The sequence below is a fragment of the Camelina sativa genome, chromosome 10 (assembly GCF_000633955.1).
Source record: "Camelina sativa cultivar DH55 chromosome 10, Cs, whole genome shotgun sequence".
Lineage (NCBI taxonomy): Eukaryota > Viridiplantae > Streptophyta > Magnoliopsida > Brassicales > Brassicaceae > Camelina > Camelina sativa.
In genome coordinates, this window is record NC_025694.1 from 6989301 (window position 1) to 7001913 (window position 12613).

Genomic DNA, 12613 nt, shown 5'->3' on the forward strand with positions numbered 1-12613 from the left:
CCCCCCCCCACATACAGTTTTTAATTGTGTGTATGTGTATATATGTAATTTATATATATATATACACTCAATATTTCATATATATTGTAATCATGAGCCTAATTAACTAGCTACGAATGTTAGTTTTCAATTTGTTCTTTTATGTTGCTGATGAGACTGAATGACTGATTATCGCTTAGGATTCACGGTGAAATATCATTTTTGTAATTCCACTATTTCCAAATCTCATAAATAGAAGCGTGCCTAATGATCATCGATCAAGATTGGAGTGAAGTAGTGGTAAAGATGACGGAGATTTGATCCAAAAGTAGAATAACATTCTATAAAGATTGAGGGCTTGATAGATGAGTTAGAGAACCATTTTAACTTTGTTTGAAATATTTATTTCTTTATTCTTGTTATACAATGTGAAATATGATTTATTAAGTTCGAATTTTAGAAGCAGGGACAAAAAAAAATCTAAAAATCAAAACCCTGGATCAAAAACAAACAAAACAAAGAAAAAAAGCGAGGATCTATCACCTTTGAAAGTTCCTTAGCTAGCTACAACTTGCTTTATCACATACATCCAATTATCGCAGCTAGTACGTAGCCCCACCACATGTTCAATTATAATTTTTTCTAAGGTTTTACGATAATTAGGGTACCTCAATGGTAAAAAATTAATGAAACAACAAGTTACTTAAAGTAGACCTAAAGAAGTTTCAACACGTAGGCTCTAGACTTTTTGTTTGACAAACCAAGGGATGATCATGATCGAATTAGTTTGGATATGATGTGATATTTTCTTACAATTTCTCATAAATAATTGAACATAAATTAAAGTCTGAAACGAGTAAAACAAAGCTTCTCCGATTGTAAAATATTCAAAGATGTAAAAGCAAAGTATGCAAGTTAATTTAACTCGCGTGGTCCGTTTCAACGGGTGTCAATCAACTACTATAAGCCCTAGTTGCACCCATTGAAACACAGCTAAGGGCAAGAGGAAAACTTACACAAAGAGAACAGAATCTGAATCACAATAAATGAAGCAGAATCAGATTGATAGATATGTGTTTAGGTAAAAAACAGAATTGGCATGAGAAAAATAAACGATAGAGAGATGGGATACGTATGCGGCATAGGGATCACAAATGCCTCACCAAGTGACACTTTGAGAGGAACAAGACACATATTTAGACATACATATGACACTGTATGTATATCTATATATGTGAATGTCAGTAAAATTGGGGGTATGTCCAACATTTTGGTACTTTTCATGACTTGTCTCTTTTTTTGGTTTCTTCTAAAATAATAAAATTTCCCAAAAGGGACCATTGCCTCTCTGATCCTCACCACCGTATCATCTGTCTTGTGACATATATTGATATGTGTGATGTGAGCTCATTTTCTCTTTCGATATTATCATCTAATCTTTACATCATTATCACATATATACTTTTCATTTTCTAAACCGGATTTTCTAAGATTTTCTATGCTATATATATGTAGTCGAAACTAATCTTCAACNATGTGATATTTTCTTACAATTTCTCATAAATAATTGAACATAAATTAAAGTCTGAAACGAGTAAAACAAAGCTTCTCCGATTGTAAAATATTCAAAGATGTAAAAGCAAAGTATGCAAGTTAATTTAACTCGCGTGGTCCGTTTCAACGGGTGTCAATCAACTACTATAAGCCCTAGTTGCACCCATTGAAACACAGCTAAGGGCAAGAGGAAAACTTACACAAAGAGAACAGAATCTGAATCACAATAAATGAAGCAGAATCAGATTGATAGATATGTGTTTAGGTAAAAAACAGAATTGGCATGAGAAAAATAAACGATAGAGAGATGGGATACGTATGCGGCATAGGGATCACAAATGCCTCACCAAGTGACACTTTGAGAGGAACAAGACACATATTTAGACATACATATGACACTGTATGTATATCTATATATGTGAATGTCAGTAAAATTGGGGGTATGTCCAACATTTTGGTACTTTTCATGACTTGTCTCTTTTTTTGGTTTCTTCTAAAATAATAAAATTTCCCAAAAGGGACCATTGCCTCTCTGATCCTCACCACCGTATCATCTGTCTTGTGACATATATTGATATGTGTGATGTGAGCTCATTTTCTCTTTCGATATTATCATCTAATCTTTACATCATTATCACATATATACTTTTCATTTTCTAAACCGGATTTTCTAAGATTTTCTATGCTATATATATGTAGTCGAAACTAATCTTCAACGTATAAGATAAATATGAATCATGTGGTGGCCAAGCACATACGTCCCCAAACCCTAGAAACCCTAGAAAATAATCTCTGATGAGTAAATGCGTGGCAATCACTTATCTTGTTGTCGACAATGTAAATTGGTTGGTACAACCGAATTTTTATTCTGGTTTGACTTAATTTCCTGGTTTTTCCGGTTAGTTTAATGATCTGGTTTGGTCCTAGTTGGTTCTATACCACTATTTTATTGTTGGGCCGAATTAGAAATTAGGCCGTCAAAGGGCACATATTTAAACATAATTTATGTAATTCTGTTAACAGAATATTTCTCGACGGATCTGAGTTCGAATTCAAACATGACTCTCCTAATTTTCTTAACTCTTTACGTTCACTTCTCACCACTTCAAAATATGTCAGATAACAATCTTACAACTTAATTACAAGGGGAAAACTTTAACCAGAATAAAAATTAGGTCAAACTGAAATTACTTCTGGACATTGACAAATTTTTAACCTAATGTATAGGTTTTTTTCCAAGAGCTTGATCCTAACGGGCCTTAGAAGTAAACGTGAACCGCCGAAAAAACCTATACATTTGGACAAAATCCAGTTTACGTAGAAGGCGAGTGAAGAGAAACAAAATAAGTTAGAAATGGAACAATATGTTTTGTCTTTTACTTTAACTAGGATTAAATTCGTTTTTGATGCATCTAAACCAAGTTTGAATTTACAAAAATGTTGATAGTGTGATCCTTTCTCATTACAAAACTCCTCTATTTGCACTTTTCCAGCAAAAATAACCTATATATTATTGATTAGAGCATTGTTATTATTTCTTATTAGATTTTTGAAATGCTCAGTGACCTCCTTTGTTCGTTTTTTTTTTTTTTGTATAGAATATGAAAAATAGGAGACAGTAAAGTATCATATTGTGAAAAACAGAAGGTGAATCTGATCATCTTTAAATCATACTATAGAAACGTACTAAAAAATACGCTATGATAAGATGATAATTGATATGTCCCACGTGTTCCAGTGAGACGGACTCAATAACAACTTCTATTGTAATTTCAATTTGATAACAGTATCTAAATTTACAAAAAACAAACTAACTTCTAATGTATCTAATTTTTCTGTCAAATTTTTTCAGCTACCAAATTGACTCTTTTAATTTATATGCGAGTTGCTTTTATTTTTTTTGTCTTTTTCAAAACACATATTTATAAACAAAAGTGTACACGGTATGTGACACATGGTTGGTTGGTGAACGTTGGAGGATTGGATAGGGTGTTAGTAAGATTTGGTTAATATAGCTACATGTCAGTCGGTTTGGTTGGAAGGTAAAGCTTTGTAGTCAACGAAGTTTAGTCATGGGTGCGGCCACTTGAATTTTCCCAACGAACCAGTGTCAACTAAACCACATTGCATAACTTCGATTATTGAATTTGACTAATACTTCTTTTTATATAAAATGTGTTGGTCACTTAACAATAATTAAGTTCGGGAATTTCCCTAGATTGTTCATCCGAGTTATCCATTTTTATCAAATGCATTTTAATTTTTTTACTAGGCCTACAGAGTGAGTCCTTATTTAACCTTTAACAGTCAAACAAAGCGTGTCAGTGTGTCTTATAAGTCTTTATTTAATCCTCATTTATTTCTTAAAGAACTTTGCCTAATTAGGTCTTATAAAGTACTAGCTAGGGACGGTCATTCCTATAACTAGCTGAATTAACTTGGCTAAGTACAAGACCAGAAAAAATTGTTCAAATGTAAACTTACTATTAACATCATTTACATCCATATAAGAAAATATTGTATGTGTCATGTGTGTATAGCTTACCATCATTAAATATGCATTGTGCAACCGATTGTTTACTATAGTCTTTTCCACATGTTCTCTACTTAGGGTCGCAGTCGCAGACCACCCAACCTGCAATATATCCCATTTCAAAGATTCCATTATGATCTATAAATGTTTTCAGATCATCTATTAAACATATGTATACATGATATATACATATGTTTTAACATATACGTCAAACAAAAAACATACAAGTCAACATAAATATTTTATAATATGCTATCAGTATGTTAAAAATTTACATAGCTCATTAATTATAATGTAATCCTCAATCTTAAACCAAACAGACATTTTAGAGACAAGTATTTAATTTCGACCTTTTTAGTAGTCTAGAATTTGATAGATTTCATTTCATATTTAAGTTGGAGTAAGTGTGGTTGGTTATTTAACTACTCAATAAGCATAAAGAATGAGAAAAAAGAATAAGAATTAAATTTGGGTGTGGGAAAATGGATCTTAAAGAAATAGGAAAGTTGTAAACTACTCAACTGGTAACCGGCAAGGTACTAAGCTAATGGTTTAAACTTCAAAGTCACCCGCCCAAAGGAAGAAATCTGGGTCCCAAAAAGACAAATGTTTCCATAACTTATCAGTTCTTATTTATACATTTTCTTAATTAATGTTTTTAATTAATTTAAAGAAATAATACATTTTTGCGATAGCATATGGTAAATAAAAGATAAAAGTAATTTTATAGAATACAAAATCATTGTTAACTTCTTTTAAGTTTTAACTACTCTCCAATTTTTTTCTTGTTTGGTGCAAATGATCTTAGTACATTTTATGCTTCAAAATTTAATGGTATACATCTTTAGATATATAAATAATACTCTCTATGTATTAGAAAGTATGATGTTTTCGGAAGATTAAAAAATAATAAATAATGTAATATTGTTACTTACTTTTGTTTATTTCTCTTTCTAGTACTCATATAGTGGTGGTTTTTCTGACACTTGTCGTTCAATTGCATTAATACATTTTAATTTTATATTGTAAAAGTCAATACATTATTTAGTTATTTGATTTTTTTTAAAAATACGTTAAATATATTTTAAAAAATCATTTTTGTGATTAGTAAAAATCTCAAAACATCATCATTTATGATACAAAGAGAATGATAAAGATGGCATGCCTATCAACCTTAATCTATAAATAGCTTCAAGAACCTCATAACTCCAAACCCACACTAATACTTTTGGTGGTATCTTCTTCTTTTCCTGTTTCTCCAAAAAACAAAAAAAAAAACATCCAAAGGTTGGATATATATATATATAAGGGAAAATATGGGGTTAAATTCGAGGGACAAAGCCTGGATATTTCTGGGGATTCTTTGTTGTTCATCTTTGATTTGTTCAGTTAACGCAACCGTCACTTACGATCGTAAAGCTGTGATCATCAATGGTCAGAGAAGGATCCTTCTATCTGGCTCCATTCACTATCCAAGAAGCACACCTGAGGTATACTCTTCAATTTTTTTAGCATATGTATGGTTATGCAGAATCTTAATTCTTTTTTTTTTCTATACATATTTTCTGCGTTCTTATTGGATCTTTGTTCCCAAATATTTTTTTTCGACACATGGGTTTTGCTTATAGTCTACACTATTTCATTACAACTTATGTTTTTTTTGTACATATAGATAATTTAAAATTAAGAAAAAAATATGTGGTCAAATGCTCTGTTCTATATGCAGATGTGGCCTGATCTTATACAGAAGGCCAAAGATGGTGGTTTGGATGTTATACAGACTTATGTATTTTGGAATGGACATGAACCTTCTCCTGGACTAGTAATTTTACAAACATATAATTAATATTATCTGGACTCGTAAATCAAAACTATAGTTTGATCGTTACTAATACTTTTCTGTTTGTTTTCTCTGCTTTAGTATTATTTTGAGGACAGATATAATTTGGTTAAGTTCATCAAGCTGGTACAACAAGCTGGTCTTTACGTTCATCTCAGAATTGGTCCTTATGTTTGCGCTGAATGGAACTTTGGGTAAGTTATACGTTCTAGGATAAAGTGAGATTCTCCCTTATATTTTTTTAAAAAAATTGTTGATTTGAATATGTTTAAATGGTTTTCAGAGGGTTTCCTGTTTGGCTCAAATATGTTCCCGGAATGGTATTTAGAACCGACAATGAACCTTTCAAGGTCTACAACTTCTCAAATTTTCTTTTTTCATGCTCTTAACTCTTAAGTATCCATTTTTGGGGGTGTTTTATTGACTAATATAAAAAGATTGGTTTGATAATGAAAAAGGCTGCAATGCAAAAATTTACTGCGAAGATTGTGGGGATGATGAAAGAAGAAAAATTGTTTGAGACTCAAGGAGGACCCATCATTCTGTCACAGGTTTGTATGTTTTCGTATTAGTTAACTTATTACATAATGTCAGTAGTATCCAAGTGAATCTTTTGTTTTTTGAAACGATATTTTCATTGTATGTGAAATGATAAATGGGCAGATAGAGAATGAGTATGGACCAATAGAGTGGGAGATAGGAGCGCCAGGGAAGGCATACACAAAATGGGCAGCTGAAATGGCAGAAGGACTCTCTACAGGTGTCCCATGGATTATGTGCAAGCAAGATGATGTTCCTAACTCTATTGTATGTTCTTCTTCCATTTTTTTCTCCCTTTAATTATTACTTATTTGCTTCTTCCTTTTTTAAACCTGGTTATATATATATTCTTTAAGCAAAAGAAGAAGTTTTGTTTATTACTTCTTTTTTTTTTTCTTTTCTATTGTTTTAAATATTTCTTGTCTTCTCTTATATTTTCCTATCAATAATACATATATGATATATACCTAACAAATTATTAATATATGTAAACAAAAGAAGATGTTTGTTTATCATTTCTTTGTTTGAATTCTAGTGCTTGAATCATCTTTCCTTATTTAGTTTTCTTGGTGGCATTACTAACTTTATTCGCTGTTCTCTTTTGACGTAAAATTCTCTTTTCTTGTTAGAAACTGTCGTGTGTTATGCATATCAGGTTTTGTAAATAACGTTACTCACAATTTATTTGGTTTCCTTTTTCTCATATTTTTTCTGTTACACGGAGTGGCCAACTATAAAGAGAAAACGAATGGGATCCATGTTGTTTTCATATTTTTCTACAACTCTTTTACGAGATTACATAATCGGTTTTACCCTAATTCGTTACTTTTTTACTTGCTCGACAGATAAACACATGCAATGGGTTTTATTGTGAGAATTTCAAACCAAACTCGGACAATAAGCCGAAAATGTGGACAGAGAACTGGACTGGTTGGTAAGTCACACAACATAATGTCCCTCCCCCTCTACAAAAAAATATATTACTATTCAATACAAATATGAATATCTAAGACCAAAATCAACGTATCGTTTTTTTTATAAAAATAACTTTCTGTGTGTGAATATGCAAATGATTTACCAGGTTGACGGAGTTTGGAGGTGCGGTACCACACAGACCAGCCGAAGACATTGCCTTCTCCGTGGCACGATTCATACAGAACGGTGGCTCTTTCATGAATTACTATATGGTAACTTCATATTCTCTATTGCTGAAATAAGAGACACAATATTTGATTACTAATGGAGTAGGGAAATGTTTTTAAACAGTACCATGGAGGAACGAACTTTGATAGAACAGCCGGTGAATTCGTCACCACCAGCTATGACTATGATGCTCCTCTTGATGAATACGGTAACTCAACTTTCATCACCTGAAAAACAGAATGGTAACAAACATATTAAACCATTGTCTAATACCTTTTTGCTGGGTTATTTGTTCAAAAGGGTTACCGAGAGAACCTAAGTATAGTCACTTGAAAAGGCTGCATAAGGTCATCAAGCTCTGTGAACCAGCATTGGTCTCTGCTGATCCTACAGTCACATCACTTGGAGATAACCAAGAGGTAATGCAAATTCAGTAAGCATGAGAAGACATGGAAGAACTTTCAAAAAGAAGTTATTTACCTGTTTCTTTGCTTGTTTTGTTTCACAGGCTCATGTGTTCAAGTCTAAGTCATCTTGCGCTGCTTTTCTCTCAAACTACAACGCTAGCTCTGCTGCAAGAGTCTTGTTTGGTGGATTTCCATATGATCTGCCTCCTTGGTCTGTCAGTATTCTACCTGACTGCAAAACCGAGTATTACAACACTGCTAAGGTAAATCAACCTAAAAAAACTTCTTGAACACATTACCTTGTTGATACGTCAGGGGTGATGGTATCACTGAGATTGACCTCTGTGTTACAAGGTACAGGTCCGTGGACCAAGCATACACATGAAAATGGTTTCGACAAACACACAATTCTCTTGGGGATCATACAACGAAGAGATTCCTTCTGCATATGACAATGGTACCTTTTCCCAAGATGGGCTTGTAGAACAGATAAGCATGACCAGAGACAAGACGGACTATTTCTGGTATCTGACTGAGTGAGTGATACTTGAAAACTCTTGACTTGCTGCAATCACCCTATCTATCTCACATTCTCGCTAACTCTATGGGAGAACTCACCGGTTGTTTTTCTTTGCGGATATAATCAGCCTTACGATCAGTCCTGATGAGAAATTCCTAAAGACTGGTGAAGACCCTCTTCTTACTATTGCGTCAGCTGGGCATGCTCTTCATGTATTCGTTAATGGTCAACTTGCAGGTAATATATATTAAGATAGGCCAAAATCATCCTCATGCTAAGCTTGTCTTTTGCTAAAAATCCTTTCTTCGTTTCAGGAACTGCTTATGGATCACTGAAGCAACCAAAGCTAACATTTAGTCAGAAGATCAAATTACATGCAGGAGTCAACAAACTTGCTCTGTTGAGTACTGCAGCGGGGCTGCCGGTTAGTTCTCTCAATAAACTAACTAGCTCTCTCTACGCTTTTTGCCTATATACTACTGATCGTGTTCTGAGCTTTGTGGTCTTTATTGTCACAGAACGTTGGCGTGCATTATGAGACTTGGAATACTGGGGTTCTTGGTCCAGTGACACTGCAGGGAGTTAACTCTGGAACATGGGACATGTCTAAATGGAAATGGTCTTACAAGGTCCTCCTGAAATTCAAGAGAAACGAGTTTTGACTTCCCTGTAACCGCATCTTACCAACCATCATAACAATTAAATAAAACATATATGTTCTTTTGTGTTTCAAGCAGATTGGTACTAAGGGTGAAGCTATGAGCATTCATACCGTAACCGGGAGCTCCAACGTGGATTGGAAAGAAGGACCATTAATGGCCAAAAAGCAACCCTTGACCTGGTACAAGGTAAGAGAAACAGAAGGATTGGTGAATCATCTCATCACACCAACATTGTTATGATGAAAAAATGAAAGCAATGGGATGGTATTCTTACCATATATTTTTGCAGTCTACTTTTAACACACCATTAGGGAATGAACCATTGGCTTTAGAGATGAACTCAATGGGGAAAGGACAAATTTGGATAAATGGACAGAACATCGGACGGCACTGGCCTGCATATACAGCTCGTGGGAAATGCGAGCGGTGCAGCTATGCCGGGACTTTCACCGAAAAGAAATGTTTGAGTAACTGTGGACAAGCTTCTCAAAGATGGTGAGCAAAACTGCCTAACTTCTGCTCTTGTCTTCTTCTTTAATCTTTAGTCCAAAATTTGACTCAAAGGTTTGAACTTTTTCTTGCTTTACAGGTACCATGTGCCTCGTTCATGGCTGAAGCCAACTAATAACATTGTCATTGTACTTGAAGAATGGGGTGGTGAACCCAATGGGATCTCTCTTGTAAACAGAAAAGCCTAATAATAATAGTTTTCTGACTCCCATTTTTTTCAGGTTAAAACCTGTTTCTTTGTGTCTCTGCAATCAAATTGTAAGAATACAGATTATATGTATGTATATTTACAGAATAATATTTATAAAAAAAACAAAGCTTTTGAATTTCATTTTCTTATCTATCTTCATCTCAGTCTTGTGAAACAATGTGATATATACATACACTACAGTAGTTGATTGAAGATCATCATAAGACGATACAAATTGTCTCCATCAGAGATATTCAATAATCAATTCGAAAAAGCTATAAGAAATTTTACAAAATCACGCATATAGGGGAAACACTGACCTGAGGCGCCTTGAAGGAGATTTAGACCAGAAGCTTAACTCAAGAACCATCCCGCCGATGACCAAGAGTCGGAGCACGGTTTAAGCTCTTCTTAACGATCGAAATTTTTTGGGCCTTTGGGCCTATCACAAAGAAAAGCCCATATAAAGGAAAAACAATCCTTTTACGGGAGACACTGGACTTTTCGACACTACGATCAACAAAACACGAGTTTAATTGCTTGAAGTGCCTAGTTAGTAGTTACGGTTTCTGAAATTTTGTAAAAGCTTTTTGTTTATTTTTATAAGCGTTGTTAAACAGATAATGTAATGGTTAAAAGTGTGTGAATGCGGACTAATCTTGTCGGCGATTTAAAGCCTATGGTTGGTTACTAACATCTCATAAATTATTCTTGGTCAATCAGTAGTGAACTGAACATTCACTGTTCTTGGTCTCTTTGGTCTTTGGGCATGTTCATATGAGAAGCGGCTTTGTCGTTAGTATGGCATCATTTCAATATTATATACGACTCCTTTGAATACTATATGCATATGATCAGAGACTTTGTCGTTAGTATATCTTCATTTGAATGTTATATACTAAACGACTCAAAAGGAGTTGTGATATTATATAATCGTTCGACCACCCGGATAAGTAATGCTTCTTCAAGTTGCTTGTTAGTGTTGTTTGCCATGTCGTTTCTTTAATCCTAACTTGACTTTCTGGAAAGATTAAAAAGCTTGTGAGGATCCTCTCCTCCACTTGTTGCATCGATATGTAGAAGACAAACACACACGATTCTCTGTTTCTTTCTTTCATTTTCCTTCACTTTCCTTTTTTGTACGTCCTTTTTCCTCTTTTGTATCTTTGTTTCCTAACTTTTTTTTATTAACATTGAAATGATCTAAAGAAAACGCGACATTAAAGAGGTAAACGAAAATGACAATCACTTGGCCAAATTTTCTGATACAAAAAACTTAAACACATTTTATCTATCATATGTAAATATGCACAAGAGTAACGATGTAACAATCGTTCAAGGATCAAAATATGAGCTTAAAGTTTGTGTGAAACAATGAATACCACGGCAAACAATGATGGATCTAACAAAATATTCATGAGAGTCAATATGTAAATTAAATTTAGGTTTATTATGTTATGGGTTATACTTTTAGATGTGTTATTTTATATTTATGGCTGATGTCATCTATAATATACGTCACTGTATTTATTAGTTATACAAGATTATGACCAGCAGAGTATACGGCGGGGCAAAATTTTTTTTAATTTTTTAAATATTTTTTTTTCAATATTAATTTTGCTAATGTACTCTTTGTTAATTTTAGTGATTTAGCATATAATTCATGGTTGTGACACCCCGATTTCAGTTTGGTATCAGAGCCTAATCCAAAAGCGTGTGGAGTCAAATAGACTCACACCGTTGGGGATGATTGTCTTGGTGCGCAATCATTAAGAGGTGGTGGTCGGAGCGTTACATTGGTATACTGCACAACAATTTTTTTTAATACAATCTTAATTAAATCAGTTTGATTCGATATATTTTATATTGGTGTTGTTAAAATAGTAAAATAATGATTTAACTTGTATTGAAGTATCATATTAATGATATTTTATATTTTAGTATTATCAATTCAATCATGTAATATCATATAACACGTCATATAATATAACTCGTTTGTGTTATTTTAAAAATTTAATATGTTTAAATATTCATAATTTTAAACTTTTTATTAAGTTTAGATATATCAGTTATAAATTATAAACTTCTTAAAATTCTATAGTTTACTATATATGGTAAATTTACGATATATGTATGTTGAACACACAGTTTTTATATTAATTGAGTAATATATGTTCGTTTAAAAAAATTCAAATCACAATATATGCAGGAAAATATACATTTTTATCAACTTTATATATTATCTGATGATTCACTACATTTCAATTTTAAAATAAAAAACAAAAGATGATAGGAGAATAATTTTTTTTAATATGGAATAAATCTTTTAAATAACTATATTAATTATAGAATATTATATATATATTGATATTTAAGATATTTTAATTTTGTTTGATTACAAAAATAGTAGAAAGAATTAACTAAACTTGTTTGGATATGAATATAAGCATTAAATAACATTAAATGTAAAAACTTTCCAAAACCGATTTTTGAGCAAAAACTGCTGCAAAAATACTAGTATAGATTATATAAGTTTGTCAACTATATTAGTTTTAATTTACAAAAGCAACTATTTAAAGTTGAAAATCTTTAAAAACAGAAACTAAAAGTGTAAAGACAATAAATAAAATATCAAGTAATGAAAAAGCGGGGAAAAAATGGAAAGGATGATTTATGTAAAAGCAATTAATTTTAAAATGTGTTGGAAAGAAGAAAAGAAACTAGAATGAAAAAAA

The 12613-nt window shown here is 32.5% G+C and overlaps 1 protein-coding gene and 2 long non-coding RNA genes across 6 annotated transcripts; 1 reads left to right on the forward strand and 2 right to left on the reverse strand.

Annotated features, from left to right (window-relative positions):
- Positions 5307-10016, forward strand: LOC104717636 (beta-galactosidase 12-like). 2 transcript variants are annotated; one of them, XM_010435242.1, is made up of 18 exons: positions 5307-5556; positions 5793-5888; positions 5988-6100; positions 6190-6256; positions 6365-6457; positions 6570-6713; positions 7292-7380; positions 7528-7633; positions 7713-7797; positions 7890-8008; positions 8098-8259; positions 8351-8532; positions 8644-8753; positions 8831-8940; positions 9035-9145; positions 9254-9364; positions 9468-9673; positions 9768-10016. In XM_010435242.1, the coding sequence occupies exons 1-18, from the start codon at positions 5383-5385 to the stop codon at positions 9874-9876; spliced, it is 2187 nt and encodes a 728-aa protein (XP_010433544.1). In that variant the 5' UTR covers positions 5307-5382; the 3' UTR covers positions 9877-10016. The 2 variants fall into 2 exon arrangements, with proteins under 2 accessions (XP_010433544.1, XP_010433545.1); XM_010435243.1 differs by having other exon boundaries at positions 8357-8532.
- LOC104717635 lies at positions 7293-8386 on the reverse strand. Of its 3 annotated transcripts, none has more exons than XR_756278.2 (6): positions 8296-8386; positions 8070-8228; positions 7905-7976; positions 7731-7816; positions 7525-7654; positions 7293-7411 (listed from the first exon to the last, which is right to left on the reverse strand). It is a non-coding gene; the product is annotated as an uncharacterized LOC104717635 (long non-coding RNA). The 3 variants fall into 3 exon arrangements; XR_756276.2 differs by having other exon boundaries at positions 7905-7990; XR_756277.2 differs by having other exon boundaries at positions 7905-7990; positions 8070-8224; positions 8296-8379.
- Positions 8790-9539, reverse strand: LOC104717634. Its single transcript, XR_756275.1, has 3 exons — positions 9453-9539; positions 9289-9354; positions 8790-9151 (listed from the first exon to the last, which is right to left on the reverse strand). It is a non-coding gene; the product is annotated as an uncharacterized LOC104717634 (long non-coding RNA).

What these genes read in the sequence shown, in the direction of transcription:
- LOC104717636 (XM_010435242.1), top strand. Translation starts at nt 5,383, where the DNA reads ATGGGGTTAAATTCGAGGGACAAAGCCTGGATATTTCTGGGGATTCTT. An exon ending in GACCCATCATTCTGTCACAG is followed by an intron (nt 6,458 to 6,569) that starts GTTTGTATGTTT and finishes ATAAATGGGCAG; the next exon opens with ATAGAGAATGAGTATGGACC. An exon ending in ACAGAGAACTGGACTGGTTG is followed by an intron (nt 7,381 to 7,527) that starts GTAAGTCACACA and finishes ATGATTTACCAG; the next exon opens with GTTGACGGAGTTTGGAGGTG.